General features: G+C 44.8%; 1 protein-coding gene across 1 annotated transcript in view; it reads left to right on the top strand.

Annotated features, from left to right (window-relative positions):
* Positions 1 to 11022: 11022 nt before the first annotated feature.
* Positions 11023 to 18695, top strand: part of TNFRSF25 (TNF receptor superfamily member 25) — a 106908-nt gene continuing 99235 nt past the window's right edge. The window contains exon 1 of the mRNA XM_077458333.1: positions 11023 to 11182. Coding sequence (XP_077314459.1) covers positions 11147 to 11182 — 36 coding nt within the window. The 5' untranslated portion in view covers positions 11023 to 11146. The remainder of the gene's footprint in view (positions 11183 to 18695) is intronic.

The raw sequence follows: 18695 nt of genomic DNA, 5'->3' as shown, positions 1-18695 counted from the left end.
CACACAAATAATCAGAAATAAAAGAACCTTTTTCAAAAGTCTGGTGATATTGCTGAACTACCCTCCTCCTATCCGAGGCTGCCTCCTGCGGTAATCTCTTTCCCCCCACTAGATGTCCTCAGTCTTCAATGTTGAGTGACTCCCCCATCCTGTGGGAAGTGAGTGGATGAAGAGTTCCCATGAGTGCAGGGTGTCATAGACCCTTTCCCCACACCCCAAGAAGATATCTCCCCCCCCACTCACCATGTAATGATGCAGACAGGAGATTTACCAAAACTGGGAATACAGAATCTGGTGCAGCTGTGCGTAGTAACCAATCAGCTTCCAGGTTTTATTGTCCAAGCTTAACCACTTCAGCTCCAGATGATTTACCCCCCCCTTTCCTGATCAGGCCATTGTATGTGATACGCTGCAATGCTTTAACTGACCATTGCGCGGTCGTGCGACACTGTACACAAATAAAATTGTTGCCCCCCCCCCCACAAACCACAAATAGAGCTTTCTTTTGGTAGTATTTGGACACCTCTGCATTTTATTTATTTTTTGCGCTATAAACAAAGTCCGACAATTTTGAAAATCAAAAAAATATTTTTTACTTTCTGCTATAATAAATATCCAATAAAAAAAAAAAAAAAAAAATCGCATTTCTTTATCAATTTAGGCCAATATGTATTCTGCTACATGTTTTTAGGAAAAGAAATCCCAATAAGCGTATATTGATCAGTTTATGCAAAAGTTATAGCGTCTACAATCTATGGGATAGATTTATGGAATTTTTAAAAAAAAATTTATTTATTTTTTAATAGTTTTAACTAGTATGTCGGCGTCAGATTTTTTTTATTATTTAGTTTCTTTTTATATATTTTTTGGGACTGTGACATTGTGGCGGATAAATCTGACACTAAGTAACACTTTTGTAGGGACCAGTGACTCCAATACAGTGATCAGTGCTTTAAAAACAAAAAAAAAGCACTGTCACTGTATAAATGACACTGGCTGAAAAGGGGTTAACATCAGGGGCAATCAAAGGGTTAAGTGTGTCCCTAGGGGGTGCTTTATAACGGGGGGGGGGGGGGCGCTTATGGATGTACTGGAGGAAGAGGGAGGTCTGCGTTTTTGCTTAGAAGAAACACAAGATCTCTATTTTCCTCTGTAGGGAAATAAAGTTCAACACGCATTTGTTGTGGTGTGATTGGTGCCGTTAGTCACTTTACTGCACTTTAGGCATGCAGCCAGCCTAAAACTGAACTTACAAAAATGGCCACGGAGGTGTTTCCTTCCTCAAAGCTGAATTCTGAACACAAAAACACAATGGTTGTATGGTGGCACGGACGGTGGGGTGACATGGATGGTGGGGTGGCACTAGGGTTGCCACCTTTTCTTCAAGCCAAACCCGAACACTTTATGGGCATTCTTCTTTTTTTTTTTTTTTTTTTTTTTTTTTTTTAGAATAAACTATACATATATTTTGCTATTAAATAACATTTCTAATCATATGAAGTTACATCAAAGTCCACAGAGTTCCCCCTTTTATATCTGAACTTGTAGAGTTTCCTTTCACTGTAAGGGGGGGACTCTGCAGACTCTGATGTAAGGGATAACTCTGGGGAATCTGACATAAGGGATCCTCTGGGAACCCTGATTTAAGGGGGGACACTGAGAACTCTGATGTATGGAGCAGACTCTGATTGAAGGGGGAACACTGTGCCCTCAGGTGTAAAAGGGAGTTCTGATATAAGGGGTGCTCTGAGAACCCCTGATTTACCTTAGTGTACCCACTCAGAGGCAGGAGATAGAAGGAGGAGACTTCAGTCACAAACGGGGATGGATGGTGAGCTCACTCACCCCTTGGCAGTCAGCACCTCTCATCCAGGTGTATCTGAGGCTGCTGAACTTTAAATTTCCAACCCACACTTTCCTTTTCTAAGGAGTGTGGGCAGACCCAGAGGGGTAGAGCCAGGAGGAAGAGGTGCAGATCAAGCCCTCTCTCCTCTCCCATCTATATGTGGGGGGATTGTTAGTGCTGGCTTTGGGCAGCATGAAAGAGAGTGTAATAGACACTCTCAGCTTAGACAACTGCAGCCAGCAACCCTGCTGGGAAGCCAGAGTCCAGTCTAAATAATGTGTCCGGGTTTCAGGCAGTCTGAAACCCGGACACATGATTCCAAACCCGAACTGTCCGGGTGAATCCTGGACAGGTGGCAACCCTAGGTGGCACTGACAGGCCACAATACTGAGCTCTGCATGCTTCCTTGTGTTCCCTTTTAAAGATAATCCATCTAGGAGGTTGTTGGCAGAAACCATGAAATCAGACCGAGACAGACACAAGTACACACTTGTTTAATAATTAAAGTAAAAAGAACAAATGTAGTCAAAACACAGCCAAAGTTCAGTAACTGGAACGGATAGTCAGACAAGCCAGAAGTCGGGTATCAATGTAGTGGAAGAGTAAGCAGGATCTGGAGCCAGAAGGGATGTCGGCAAAGCAAGTCTTTAAACAGGTACGTGTCGCAGATCAGCTGCGGAGCTGATCTGTGTCTCGCCTTTACTGCTGTAGGTCGGCTGGCACCTGTTGTTCCACTAGCTGGTGTGCAGCTATGGGTGTTGCTGGCTCCACCTGTTGCTTAATTATGTTATTCCTTCCTTCTGCTTCGTGTCCAGCCCCCCATGTGCTTCTCTATTTAAATTCCTTCCAGATCAGCTGCTTGTTTCTGAGATCCCTTCGTGTAATCTGCTTTAACCTGACGTCATGTGACCTGATCTCTTGTGTACAGACTTGGCTTGTCCTGATTACGTTGTCTGCAGCCCGCACTGACCTTGGCTCGCTATCCAGCTCTCCTTTGCTTTATCCATCCATCCTTATCTGACTGTGTCTTCTGGTACTCCCCTAGCGAGCAGGGTGAACCTGGGGGTGGTGACCTGGGGTCAGCACGCAGCTAAGCCCAAACCCTCATGAGGGGGTCCCTGGCAGAATACCAGCTGGCCCTTAGACTCCACGCTCTGGGGGATCCTGGGTGACCTGCTCACCTGTGGGCTCACTGTAGTAGTACCGTGACAACACAGGGGCTAGTTTCTGTGTTGTTGACCAAGGCGAAGGCAGAGATCGTATGGACAGGACGGCTTAAGTAGGCAGGACTGACGAGCAGGATATCACCAACAGCTGAGTAACTGTGGAGAGATGGGAGCTGGCCAGTAGCCAACAGCTAAGCAGCCAGCTCAGAGAAGGAAGGGCTGAGCCCACCCCTGACAGTTATACCACAGCACAGTCCAAATTGTAACTCCTTAACAACCAAGCCTGAGCCCGGATGATTGCTTCTTTGGCCCCCGAAACGTGTTGGGTTTGTTCTTTTCACTGGTTGTGTAAAAAGTAAAGGTTATAGGGACTTTCCAATTATTCTCTATAATAATTGGAAAGTCTAAACACTAGAGGGTGCTAATCTGAGAGTAGTGATGCAAACAAAACTTCAAAGTGGATCTAAAGGCAGAAGGTTTTTTTACCTTATTTTATTTTTTATTTTTTTTTAAATATGCATTAAGGTAAAAAATCCCCCCCCCCCCCCACACTTACTTGAGTCCCATCTCTGTCCAGCTATGTGCAAGGGAGCAGCGGCTCCTCTGGGTCTCTCTCTCTCCTCATTGGCCCGCAGAGCAGAGACATTGGCTGCTGCTGTCAATCACAGCCAGTTGGGAGAAAGCGGGGCCGAGCCAATGTCCATTCGCAGGAGCGTGGCTCAGGAGTGAGCCTGCTCCTGTACCCCCATAGTAAGGCTTGCTATTGGGGGGCACCCGGCAGAAGGGAGGAGTTAGGAGCGCTGGCGGGGGACCCAAAAAAAAGGAGTGGTTTTGCCCTTTGCAAAACTATTACACAGAGCAGGCAAGTATAACATGTTTGTTATTTAAAAATGAACCTTTTGGAATGACAACTCGCATGTGGAAATAAAAGTAAGCGTATCATCTGCGGCTGATAAATCTGCACCCGGGATCAATCGGTACAGTCCAGAAGGTAAAAGGGCCCCACCACTGGCTGTGGATGGAATGAAAAGCCTCAGCAACCAGGAAGCGAATGGCGCGCAGAGCTGACAGGAAGTGATGTCAGAGCAGAGAGCTGGATGGGGGCGTGGCTCTGTATTTCTGGGCTACCCAGCTCCTTTGTCAAGCCTCAAGGCCACTTTGTTTTTATTTGTTAAAGTTTTTTGCAATACTACATTCAGAATAATGTGAGGGCTGAGTAAATGATGTTTGTCAATACTGGAACTCTTAAAGTGATTTGTAAAGTTTTTGTATTATTTTTTATTTTATTTTATTTTTTTAAATAACAAACGTGTAATACTTGCCTCCTCTGTGCAAGGGTTTTGCACAGAGTGGCCCCGACCCTCCTTTTCTGGGTTCCCCCTGTGGTGCTCCTGGCTCCTCCTCTTCTCGAGTGCCCCCCACGGAGAGATGCTTTCCATGGGGGCACTCGTGCGGGCACGCTCACGAGTCCTGGAAAAAAAAGGGGGGGGGGGGTGCTTCAGCACAAAAGGTTTTTCACCTTAATGTATTAAAGTGAAAAACCATGAAGGTTTACAACCCCTTTAACAACTAAGTCCGAGCCCTGATGAAGTTTTTTCTTTGGGCCCCGAAACGAGTTGGATATGTTCTTTCCACTGGTTGTGTCAAGAGTAAAGGTTATAGGAACTTTCCAATTGGTTGTAAGTAAACAGAGGGTACTAATCTGAGTGTAATTAATGCAAAAAAAAAAAAAAAAACTTTATTATATAAAACCAAAGTGACAACTTACGTGTGGTAATAAAAGTAAGTGCATGTCACAAAAACTATCATCTGCGGCTGATAAATCTGCACCCGGGATCAATCAGTACAGTCCAGAAGGTAAAAGGGCCCCACCACTGACTGGATGGAATGAAAAGCCTCAGCAACCAGAAAGCGAATGGAGCGCAGAGCAGAGATGGCAGGAAGTGATGTCAGAGCAGATAGCCAAACGGGGGGTGGGGCTACATGTTTCTGAGCTACCCAGCTCCTTTGTCAAGCCTCAAGACCACTTTGTTTAGCATAAGAGCTGGTCAAATGTTATTGACATTCGTCCAACAAGAAAGAAGAAAAAAATAAAAATAAAAGAAACCCCTAAATGTAACTTTTTATTTATTTATTTTTTTTTTTTGCCTAAGTGGCACAGTGAGCGAAAGCAAGCATTTTTTTTTTTTTTTTTTCCTGAAGCAGCGGAATCGAAAGTTTGGCCACAAAATCCCATTATTATTTTTTTTTTTTTTACTTGCCGAGATGACTCCGCCCATGCCTGTTGCCGATCTCTCTCACCGCTTGTTGAGTCACCGACCCAAAATAAAGTATCGGGAATGTAGACATGACGCGTTGTGACGTAAGTGAACACCTCGAGTACCTCTACTTTCACTCAGGAAGTATTACGTTTTTCAGTTTATTTTTATTTTTTGTTCTTTTAGTCCTTTTTTTTTTTTTTTTTTTTCTCTTTATTTCATTTTCCGTTAGAATTTTTTTTCTTTTCTGCCCTCTCAATTGCAGTAACTTTATCTAGGTGATGATATCACCCGCCCACGGTGCTGAGACCTCACCGCTGCTGGCGTAGACGTGTACATTTCAGTGACATTTTGTCTTCTCAGGATCATCGATGGGCTCCGTACACTGTAGCGGTCACACGCTATGCAAATTTTTAAAATGTATTAATTTTTATTATATATATCTTCTTTTTTTTTTTTTTTTTTTGCAAGCAATGCGAGAGATTCTGAGCCAAGTGGCCTAGTTATTAAACAAACCAGACATAACACATGAAAAAAAAAAAATCAGAAGTGTTCCCGTGTTTGATGTGGGATCCTTCGCGGTCTTCTCCAGAGAAGCTTCAAACGCACCTCAGATCTGTGTTGTTTTTACATCTATTAAAGCCGAATCCCCTCCTTTTTAAAAAATGCTCCATTTAAATATATTCTTCAAAAGCAGAAAGGATATAAATCCGCTTTTGTGAGCATTAAATGCCTTTACAAATCCAGATATCACCTTGTAAAAGCGGGCGTGACATAATCAATGGCGGAGGTGGTGTAAAGCCGCGTACACACGATCTTATTTTCTGGCGGGACTTGTGCGATGACGGGCCGTTGGCTGAAAATCCGAACGTTTGTACGCTCCATCGGACAATTGTTGTTGGATTTTCCGCGGACAAATGTTGGACGGCAGGCTTTAAAATTTTCTGGAGGACAAATATCTGGTGTTGGATTTTCCTAGCGTGTGTACACAAGTCCGTCGGACAAAAGTCCAGAGTACAAACGCGCATGCTCGGGAAGCAAGGAAGAAGCGCTCGGTCTTGTAAACGAGCGTTCGTAATGGAGAATTAACATTTGTGACGCGGCTAAATTATAAATGCAGCGCACAATTCTCTTCTGGAGTTATGCAAACAAATTTTCAAGGGTTGTTTTTTTTTTCTAGCGATATCAAGAATATTATTATGCTTATTTGTGTTTTTATTTTTTTGGTGCAAGTTACCACAACACCATTATCCCGTAATTTTTAAGATCAAAGATACAACTATGTTGTGTCCCTTGTTAATGTTACATTGTATTTTTTTAAATGTAACTGCCGACTCCCAAACTGTCAGTTGAAGTAAAACACAGAGCCAAGTATTATTCTACACATTATTTTTTATTTTTTTTTTTATTTTTTTATTGTGCATTAAAAAAAGAAAACAAATAAAATTAGACACGCTATCTGCCAATAGAGCTTAACCAAAAATTGCATTCTATGCATCCAAAAATATAGAAAATATAACAAATCGAATCATCATTATTCAACCAAAAAATAAAAGCTTCATGCATGTGTCCTGCTTCTTTAATATAGGAGGTCAGCAATGCCAAGCGTTGGTGAAAGCAGGGGTCCGTCATCCAGAGATAATTCCAAAAATCGTCCGGATTATTCTCCTGGAGCTCCCGCAGCAAAGGCATATGACAAAATTGGTCACGATTTATAAAGCAACAAATTTTTGGTCCAAGAACTCCTCCTCCTGTTCCTGTTCCTGTTCCTGTTCCTGGACATTGCTTTGACCCAAGTCCAGTCCAAACTCCAAGGCCAATAATAAATAACACGTTATCCCCTCCGATTCCGCAACATGGCTGGTTGAGGAACGGCCGTACAGAAACAAAACTGAAAAGCGTAAGATAAAAAGGTCAAAATGAAAAGCACGAATCAACACTCCCCAAACTTCTACTAACATGAAATTAGCAGAAGGAGCCCAAAGGGTGGCTCCTGACAATTGAACTTCCTCTTTTTCAACTCGTAGTACATCACTACATTCGTGTTTGTTGGCAGACAATTGTGTACCGTTTTTGTATGCAAGACAAAATCCAGGCACACGCCTTCGGACAAAAGTCTGAGGTTTTTTGTTTTTCTTTTTGCGGAAAATCCGATTGTGTGTACGAGGCTTAAGACCGGCCCCCCTGCACAAGGAGAGAGGAGCGAGCAGAGCTGTGGGAGGAGCCCAGAAGGCTCCACCCATAACAGAAAACTGCAGGAGGGGGCAGAGACGAGACCAGTCATCCTGCATAAGAAGAGAGAGCGAGTAGAGCTGTGGGAGGGGCCCAGAAGGCTCCATCTACTCCTACAGACTACACTGAGAGGGGGCGGAGACCAGACTGATCACCCTGCAGAAGGAGGAGGCGGGGGGAGAGAAGAACTGAAGGAGCAGCAGAGGAGGCTGGGGGGGGGGAGAGAAGGACTGGCACTAGCAGTAGCGGGGTCAGCGGCGCAGACCTGTTCCCGGTCTACCTGTCACCTACCTGCAGTTGACAGGTAGCCCACGATAGACATTCTCATGGACACCCTCCTAAACCTTGTGGACGGCCTTCCCAGAAGAGGTGAAGCTGTTATAGCTGCAAAGGGCCAACTCAATATTGAACCCTCCGGACTAAGACTGGGGGGTCACTAAAGGCGCCCCAATGCTTTTGGTAAAATAGTGTATTTGCCCCAGCGTTTGCTCTGGAAGTAAATAAAATAAAATAAATAATAAAAATTAATAAAGAATAAAAATTAAATAGGTTAATAGGAAAAAAAAGGCTAAAAATGAATAGACCATAAAGTGGCTACACAAAACTATTATAAATAAATTCACAGATACCATCCAAAAGAAAAAATCAATCAATAAAATATGGTATAAAAAGTAAATGCCCTACAGAGCCTATTCATCAAGTGTGTTAAATTTAGCTTGTGAGTGCAAGAATCAAATAAAAAGTGCTATGTGCTTATTCAATAAGTGCAAAATAAAAGTTAATTTGATTACAATAAAACAAAAAAGGCTATGCAAAAACCACACAGACGTGCATGACTTATGATATGAAATAAACGCCCTGCAGGGCCTAATTCGCAAATGTATTCAACCACAAGAAGATCACTTCAACAACTAAATTTAACGCACTTGATGAATAGGCTCTGTAGGGCATTTACTTTTTATACCATATTTTATTGATTTGATTTTTATTTTTTTTTTATTTTGGATGGTATCTCTGTGAATTTATTTATAATAGTTTTGTGTAGCCACTTTATTGTCTATTCATTCTTAGCCTTCTTTGTCCTATTATTAACCTATTTAATTTTTATCCTCATTTATTTGCACCTATCCAAGAAGCATATAGCACTTTCTGGTTGTATTGACCTTTGCATGTTTAAGGGTTGACGGGGATGAGATATTGTTTACATTTTTTTTTTTTTTTATTAGCCAATGTAAGGAAATGTATATAACGTAAGCCATAGCTGACTCTGCAGTGCGTTTACTTTTGTTAACTTTGATGGTATTAGGCATATCCATTTATTAAGATCGCAATAGTATTTTAAGTGTCATATATATATATAATTTTTTCTTGACACTAGAGTAGCAAAGGAACCTTTTTAATTAAAAGATTTTTGGTAGCCGGGGTTAGGGCTACTCCTGTCAAGAATGATTCCCACATTGGGATCTAACAAGGGTTCTATTGACCATAAAACTAGCCTTTCTCCTAGCAATTACTACAGCTAGGAGGGTAGGGGAATTACAGGGTTTTTCCATGAAAGAACCCCTTTTGCTGATCCTACTATTAGATAGAATCATCCGCAAGCCAGATCCCCAATATATCTGCCTAAGGTATCTTCAGCCTTCCATAGGACTCGGGTAATAAACTTGCCATCCTTTTGCGAGAACCCTAAGAATGAGGGGGAGAAATAAATGTCATTGTTTAGATGTCAGGAGATGCCTTCTTATCTACAGAGGGTAAAAGAATTTAGGAGATCTAATCATCTTTTAATCCTCTTCTCTGGACCTAGAAAGGGACTTCAAGCCTCAAAATTTTCAGTCTCTAGGTCAGGGGTAGGGAACCTATGGCTCTCGAGCCAGATGTGGCTGTTTTGATGGCTGCATCTGGCTTCAAATTCATAGCGCAGCCACCTGGTCCAGTCAAGACACCTTCTTGAAGTACTACCAAGTGGAGGTCCTATCGCAGCAAGACCTAGCCTTCGGTTGAAATATATGACAGGCAGTGGTCCGACTCTAAGGTAGTCCTGTGGATTTCTTTATTATCCTCTCATGTGTTGCCGTCCTGGAAGGTGAGGTGAGAAAACCGACGGTTACTTACCAATAATGGTGTTTCTACAAAACCTTCCAGGATGGCAGGCTTACTTCTCGCCCTGTTATGGCTGGAGGAATATGTACACATTAGGTGGTAAGTGCCTAAATGTTGGAATAACCCTTGTGAATCGTTTGGGAGTATTACTTTACAACTACTGAGGGCCAAGGGGTAAGGCCGGGCCTTATAAAAAGCTGTGATTTGATTGTGTTTCCTGTAGGGAGGAGCCTATTATCTCTCATGTGTTGCCCTCCTGGAAGGTTTCGTAGAAACACAGTTATCAGTAAGTAACCGTCAGTTTTTGTTCAAATGGTGACAAGCGTGTGTGGGGGCAACCAGGTGAGGAGTATAAAGACAAGTGTGTCTTGTCTACAGTCAGGCATGGTGGTGGGGGTGTCATGGTCTGGGGCTGCATGAGTGCTGCCGGCACTGGGGGGCTACAGATCATTGAGGGGACCATGAATGCCAACATGTACTGTGACATACTGAAGCAGAGCATGATCCCCATCCTTCTGAGACTGGACCGCTGGTAACGATCCCAAGCGCACCTCCAAGGTGACCACTGCCTTGCTAAAGAAGCTGAGGGTGAAGGTGATGGACTGGCCAAGCATGTCTCCAGACCTAAACCCTATTGATCATCTGTGGGACATCCTCAAACGGAAGGTGGAGGAGGGGAAGGTCTCCAACATCCACCAGCTCCGTGATGTCATCATGGGGGAGGGGAAGAGGACTCCAGTGGTGACCTGTGAAGCTCTGGTGACCTCCATGCCCAAGAGGGTGAAGGCAGTGCTGGAAAATAATGGCGGCCACACAAAATATTGACACTTTGGGCCCAATTTTGAGATTTTTCACTTAGGGGTGTACTGACTTTTGTTGCCAGCGGTTTAGACATTAATGGCTGTGTGTTGAGTTATTTTGAGGGGACAGGAAATTTACACTGTTATACAAGCTGTACACTCACTACTTTACATTGTAGACAAGTGTCATTTCTTCAGTGTTGTCACATGAAAAGAAAATATATTTACAAAAATATGAGGGATGTACTCTCTTTTCTGAGATTGTGTGTGTGTGTGTGTGTGTGTGTGTGTGTGTGTGTGTGTGTGTGTATATATATATATATATATATATATATATATATATCTCTCTCATGCAAAATATTAATTGGCCGCTAATTATTGTGTATTGCTGTGGCGGTATTTCAGGCAACCCGATGGTTATCGCTAGTCAGAAGGCATCCGGGTTTATTTTGTATTTAATGTTCGACGTTTCTTCCCCTGTAGTAAGTCATTTTTCAGAAATGTGCTGTGGTTAGACCTGAGGATTGATGTCAACGCACTTCCCCTTAGTGTGGGTTTTGATTTAGACGATAGGCGCAGGGGGCGTGGCTGACACAGCCAAAAACATGCAGCTGACTTCAGTGGTGCTTGTTAATGTCTTTAATTTCAGTGTCTGGAGGACGAATATCGCTGAACGTCGCACTAACAATTGGTGATCCATGACTCGATACTTTGTATCCTCTCCATAGCTCTCTTCTCACCATGAAGAATACTTTGATCGTTCTGCTGCTGAGTTGGGTGAGTTGTGATATTTGATGTATTGGATGTGGTTTGTCTGGCACCATGGCACTGTAGATGTGCAAGGCTTGGTTCACACGTACAGTTGTGACTGAGCGCATGCGCGATTGGGCGCGTCGGGTGTAGGGCAGCCTGTTAATTTCAATGGGCAGCCCTATGCTCAAGAAACCCTTTTCCAAAAATGTGCCGCACCGAGCCGCGCGGTGCAATTAATGGCACCGCCGCCCCTCTGCAAAAGGGCAGCGCGGCAGGAAAACGCACAATTTTTAACGCCTTCCTGACACATAGAACCTAGCCGAAGTGTGTGTGTGTGTATATATACAGTGTATATGTGTGTAATTAATAAATATATATATATATATATATATATGTGTGTGTGTTATGACACTATTCCTCCCACTGACACCAATGATGGGGCACTATTCCTCCCACTGACACCAATGATGGGGCACTATTCCTCCCACTGACACCAATGATGGGGCACTATTCCTCCCACTGATACCAATGATGGGGCACTATTCCTCCCACTGATACCAATGATGGGGCACTATTCCTCCCACTGATACCAATGATGGGGCACTATTCCTCCCACTGATACCAATGATGGGGCACTATTCCTCCCACTGACACCAATGATGGGGCACTATTCCTCCCACTGACACCAATGACGGGGCACTATTCCTCCCACTGACACCAATGATGGGGCACTATTCCTCCCACTGATACCAATGATGGGGCACTATTCCTCCCACTGATACCAATGATGGGGCACTATTCCTCCCACTGATACCAATGATGGGGCACTATTCCTCCCACTGATACCAATGATGGGGCACTATTCCTCCCACTGATACCAATGATGGGGCACTATTCCTCCCACTGATCCCAATGATGGGACACTATCTGGGAACTGGCCCTTTTATTTAGAAAGTTTGGAGACCCCTAATCTAAGGGAACCATTGAGACCAGGAAAGATCCCTGAATGCATTAGCCCAAACTTTAACCCTTTTGCTGCTGGAACCATTTTTGCATTTTTTTATTTTTCTCACTTGTTTTAAAGATGGGTGTTACTTCCTCTTTCATTCTCTGCAAAGGTAAAGCATAATGGACTACTATGCATTGCATCGCATCGCATAGTAGCCCATTATGTGTCACTTACCTGACACAGGAGCCAGCGAAGTCACCGCTGTCCCCTGAAGTCCGGCACATCCATCTTCTCTGTGGGTCTCACTGCTGCGGCGCTGTCATTCGACAAAGCTGCAATGACGTTACTCCCGCACATGCGCACAGGAGCCGCCACTCACGGCATATCGCCGTTGTAATATATATATTGCATCACATCTTCTTCTTTTTTTTTTTTTTTTTTTTTTTATGGTTTCTAGACAAATCACAAACGAGCTATAATACCCATCGGAACATTACCCCCCCCCCCATGACCAGGCCATTTTTTTGCGATGCGCTACTGCGTTATTTAACTGACAATTCACAGTCACAAAGCACAGTCATGCAACGCTGTACCCAAATAAAATTGATGTCCTTTTTTTTTTTTTTTTCCACAACTAGAGCTTTCTCTTGGTGGTTTTTAATTCTGCATTTTTTTTTTTTTTTTTTTTTTTTTTTGTGCTATAAACAAAAAAAAACTGACAATTTTGGAAAAAGAAAAAACCCAATATTTTAAACTTTCTGCTATAAAACATATCAAATAAAAACATGTAAAAAATCTAATTTTTTCATAAATTTAGGCCAATATGTATTCTGCTACATATTGTTGGTAAAAAAAATAAAATCCCAATAAGTGTATATTGGTTGGTTTGCACAAAAGTTATAGCGTCTACAAACTATGGGATATATACTTTTATTTTTTTATTTTTTTACTAGTAATGGTGGCGATTAGCGACTTATAGCGGGACTGCGATATTGCGGCGGACTTTCGGATACTAACTGACACTTTGTGGGAACCAGTGACACTAATGCAGTGATCAGTGCTAAAAAAAATTGCACTAATGACACTGGCTGGGAAGGAGTTAAACATTTAGGGGTGATCAAAGTGTTAAGTGTGTGCCTAGCCAGTGTTTTTGTGTACTTTGTGTGCTGCTTTAACCAGGGGAAGAGACGGAATTTATTCCTTGCTTTGCGAGGAAAGAAAATCTATTCCTTTCCCCGCTGACAGGAAAGGGCTTTTGCCTTGTGTAAATACATGATGATCCCCGGGTGCAGGCAGTAATCCAATGTCCGGCACCTGGTGATCAACATCTGCTGTGTTTAATGGGTCACCACCGACGATACGCGCGTGCTTCCCCTACCCGGAAGTGTCAGATCACGTACTAGCTATGAGGAGTAGTGATGGCCGAACGGTTCGCCCGGCGGTCGTTTCGCGGCGAATTTCCGACATTCGCGGTCCGCACGTTCGAACGCCTTTTTCCGTCGTTCGCCGCGGCGGACTTACGTGTTTAATGTATACAAGAACTTTAACCTTTGGTGACACGTTTATCATGTGATACAGGACAGCCAATTGAGACATGACAGCACATGGACACTTGTACATTCCCCCTAACCTATAAATACACCCGATCCGGTGGCCATTTTACATTCTTTCTTCTGTTAAGATAGGGACAGGTTCCTGTGTGGAGTAGGGAGAGATAAACCACTAGCTATTTGGTACACAAAAGTTCTTTTCAGGACTGGTATAGGTGTTAGGTGTTGATAGGTTTGCTGTGCTGCTGATTCTTGCAGCAGCCTGAGTGTCTTTTGTTAGTTTAGAGAAAGGGAAAGGACGGTGTATGCTACAGGGACAGCCAGATTAGTCTTTCATCATCATCATCATCATCATCATCATTAGCTGTTACTATCAAGGTCCACAAAAGAGCTGTTCCAGTAACCACTAATCGTTCTCTTTTTTTGCCAATTTGTATAGGGACAGGAAGGAAGCAGTGTTGTCAGGCAGTGAGGGTAATTTTAAAGACTTGCTGTTATTATTAGTTCCACAAAGGTTCTTTTCAGGACTGGTATCAGTGGTACAGTAATAGGCTTGTACATGTATAATATTCTTTCTTCCAAATATAGAAAGGATATTATACTTGACTGCTGCCCTTCTGCTGCAGTCTGCTAAACATTCACAACTCACTTGTTCCACAAAAGTTCTTATAAGGACTGGTAACTTGGTATAGGGTGCTACGGTACATAGGCTTGAGTGCGGTACAGTCTGCTGTTCTGTAAGGACCGCTATCGGTCCACAATAGATAGGGTTGACGTGCACCACTGCTGACCGCTGCCCTATACTGCAGCAGTCCTTCAGCGGTATAGGGACTGACGTACAGTCTGCTAATCACTAACACACAACCTGCTTGTTCCACAAAAGTTCTTATAAGGACTGGTAACTTGGTATAGGGTGCTACGGTACATAGGCTTGAGTGCGGTACAGTCTGCTGTTCTGTAAGGACCGCTATCGGTCCACAATAGATAGGGTTGACGTGCACCACTGCTGACCGCTGCCCTATACTGCAGCAGTCCTTCAGCGGTATAGGGACTGACGTACAGTCTGCTAAACACTAATACACAACCTGCTTGGTCCACAAAAGTTCTTATAAGGACTGGTAACTTGGTATAGGGTGCTACGGTACATAGGCTTGAGTGCGGTACAGTCTGCTGTTCTGTAAGGACCGCTATCGGTCCACAATAGATAGGGTTGACGTGCACCACTGCTGACCGCTGCCCTATACTGCAGCAGTCCTTCAGCGGTATAGGGACTGACGTACAGTCTGCTAAACACTAATACACAACCTGCTTGGTCCACAAAAGTTCTTATAAGGACTGGTAACTTGGTATAGGGTGCTACGGTACATAGGCTTGAGTGCGGTACAGTCTGCTGTTCTGTAAGGACCGCTATCGGTCCACAATAGATAGGGTTGACGTGCACCACTGCTGACCGCTCACCTATACTGCAGCAGTCCTTCAGCGGTATAGGGACTGACGTACAGTCTGCTAATCACTAACACACAACCTGCTTGTTCCACAAAAGTTCTTATAAGGACTGGTAACTTGGTATAGGGTGCTACGGTACATAGGCTTGAGTGCGGTACAGTCTGCTGTTCTGTAAGGACCGCTATCGGTCCACAATAGATAGGGTTGACGTGCACCACTGCTGACCGCTGCCCTATACTGCAGCAGTCCTTCAGCGGTATAGGGACTGACGTACAGTCTGCTAAACACTAACACACAACCTGCTTGGTCCACAAAAGTTCTTATAAGGACTGGTAACTTGGTATAGGGTGCTACGGTACATAGGCTTGAGTGCGGTACAGTCTGCTGTTCTGTAAGGACCGCTATCGGTCCACAATAGATAGGGTTGACGTGCACCACTGCTGACCGCTGCCCTATACTGCAGCAGTCCTTCAGCGGTATAGGGACTGACGTACAGTCTGCTAAACACTAATACACAACCTGCTTGGTCCACAAAAGTTCTTATAAGGACTGGTAACTTGGTATAGGGTGCTACGGTACATAGGCTTGAGTGCGGTACAGTCTGCTGTTCTGTAAGGACCGCTATCGGTCCACAATAGATAGGGTTGACGTGCACCACTGCTGACCGCTCACCTATACTGCAGCAGTCCTTCAGCGGTATAGGGACTGACGTACAGTCTGCTAATCACTAACACACAACCTGCTTGTTCCACAAAAGTTCTTATAAGGACTGGTAACTTGGTATAGGGTGCTACGGTACATAGGCTTGAGTGCGGTACAGTCTGCTGTTCTGTAAGGACCGCTATCGGTCCACAATAGATAGGGTTGACGTGCACCACTGCTGACCGCTGCCCTATACTGCAGCAGTCCTTCAGCGGTATAGGGACTGACGTACAGTCTGCTAAACACTAATACACAACCTGCTTGGTCCACAAAAGTTCTTATAAGGACTGGTAACTTGGTATAGGGTGCTACGGTACATAGGCTTGAGTGCGGTACAGTCTGCTGTTCTGTAAGGACCGCTATCGGTCCACAATAGATAGGGTTGACGTGCACCACTGCTGACCGCTGCCCTATACTGCAGCAGTCCTTCAGCGGTATAGGGACTGACGTACAGTCTGCTAAACACTAACACACAACCTGCTTGGTCCACAAAAGTTCTTATAAGGACTGGTAACTTGGTATAGGGTGCTACGGTACATAGGCTTGAGTGCGGTACAGTCTGCTGTTCTGTAAGGACCGCTATCGGTCCACAATAGATAGGGTTGACGTGCACCACTGCTGACCGCTGCCCTATACTGCAGCAGTCCTTCAGCGGTATAGGGACTGACGTACAGTCTGCTAAACACTAATACACAACCTGCTTGGTCCACAAAAGTTCTTATAAGGACTGGTAACTTGGTATAGGGTGCTACGGTACATAGGCTTGAGTGCGGTACAGTCTGCTGTTCTGTAAGGACCGCTATCGGTCCACAATAGATAGGGTTGACGTGCACCACTGCTGACCGCTCACCTATACTGCAGCAGTCCTTCAGCGGTATAGGGACTGACGTACAGTCTGCTAATCACTAACACACAACCTGCTTGTTCCACAAAAGTTCTTATAAGGACTGGTAACTTGGTATAGGGTGCTACGGTACATAGGCTTGAGTGCGGTACAGTCTGCTGTTCTGTAAGGACCGCTATCGGTCCACAATAGATAGGGTTGACGTGCACCACTGCTGACCGCTGCCCTATACTGCAGCAGTCCTTCAGCGGTATAGGGACTGACGTACAGTCTGCTAAACACTAATACACAACCTGCTTGGTCCACAAAAGTTCTTATAAGGACTGGTAACTTGGTATAGGGTGCTACGGTACATAGGCTTGAGTGCGGTACAGTCTGCTGTTCTGTAAGGACCGCTATCGGTCCACAATAGATAGGGTTGACGTGCACCACTGCTGACCGCTGCCCTATACTGCAGCAGTCCTTCAGCGGTATAGGGACTGACGTACAGTCTGCTAAACACTAATACACAACCTGCTTGGTCCACAAAAGTTCTTATAAGGACTGGTAACTTGGTATAGGGTGCTACGGTACATAGGCTTGAGTGCGGTACAGTCTGCTGTTCTGTAAGGACCGCTATAGGTCCACAATAGATAGGGTTGACGTGCACCACTGCTGACCGCTCACCTATACTGCAGCAGTCCTTCAGCGGTATAGGGACTAAGAGTTTTGTCACAGGGTCATTTAAAAAATGACATGCAGAGGAAGAGGCAGGCCCTTCCGCAGGGGTGGTAGGGGTAGGGCAGGAGCAACAGGCTTGAGCCAAAGTGGGAAGTTGCAGAAGGTGCGTTCAATTACTTTAAAGGATGCACCAGACTTGGTTGAGTGGCTCGCTCAGCCTTACTCTTCTGCACCCTCCTCATCCTCTCGATCTGCACCCTCTTCTTCACTCTCTGCTATGTGCACCCCCAAAGACACTACCACCAACAACACGACCACCACCACCACCACCACATACCTTCCGCTTGAGTCACTGGAATTATTTTCCGATCCATATCAAGAGGACATTTCTGATGCGCAGCCACTCTTGGTATTGGATCAGGAAGAGGAGGTAGCAACAAGCGCTACTCAGCAGTCTGACGCCAGTACCCAGATCAGCCCAAGGAGGAGGTTGGTCCCCGGTGTTGCTGCCTACTCTACTTATAGCGGTGGGGAAGGTGACGTTGATGATGACGTGTCTAGTGATGTCACGTGGGTGCCCACAAGAGAGGAAGAGGAGGGGAGTTCAGAGGGAGATATGGACCAGCAGATAGGGAGGAGAAGCAGCAATGACTTACATTGCACAGCAGGGACAAAGCAGACTGCAAATGTATCAGGAGCGAGTCATCGACCATGTACGGTCACATCTGGCGCTCCCAGGACACCGGCACATGGCTCCGCAGTGTGGGCTTTTTTTAACGTGTCCGCTGCTGACAATAGCGTTGCCATCTGCAATCTTTGCAGTCAACGCGTTAGTCGCGGTAAGCCCAATACTCACCTAGGGACGACCGCCTTAAGAAGGCACATGAGCAGCCATCACCGAGCCCAGTGGGAGCAACGGAACACACAAAGCCACACTGCAGGCTCTCACCGTCCAGCCTCGTCTTCTACTTCTCCTTCTCCTCTCTCCTCACAATTGTCCTCCACTCCACCTTCCATCACGCCAAGCTCACATTTTTCTGCAAAAAGGCAGGCTTCCGTGGGCCTAATGTTTGAGCGTAAAAAAATGATGACGCCGGATAACCCTCTTGCCCAACGGTTGGCGGCTGGCTTGTCAGAACTCATAGCCCGCCAACTACTGCCATATAAACTGGTGGACTCGGAGGCCTTTCGCAAATTTGTGGCCATTGGAACACCACAATGGAAGGTCCCAGGAAGGAAGTATTTCTCAGAGAAGGGCATCCCAGAGCTATATGGCCATGTTCAGCGGCAAGTGAATGTATCTCTGGCACACAGTGTCGGTGCCAAGATACATCTGACCACAGACACGTGGTCTAGCAAACACGGGCAGGGAAGGTATATCAGTTT

Source organism: Lithobates pipiens, unplaced genomic scaffold, assembly GCF_037356315.1.
Source record: "Lithobates pipiens isolate NorthernLeopardFrog02 unplaced genomic scaffold, aLitPip1_a1.2 Scaffold_27, whole genome shotgun sequence".
Classification (NCBI taxonomy): Eukaryota; Metazoa; Chordata; class Amphibia; order Anura; family Ranidae; genus Lithobates; species Lithobates pipiens.
This window is presented reverse-complemented; position numbering and strand designations above follow the sequence as displayed.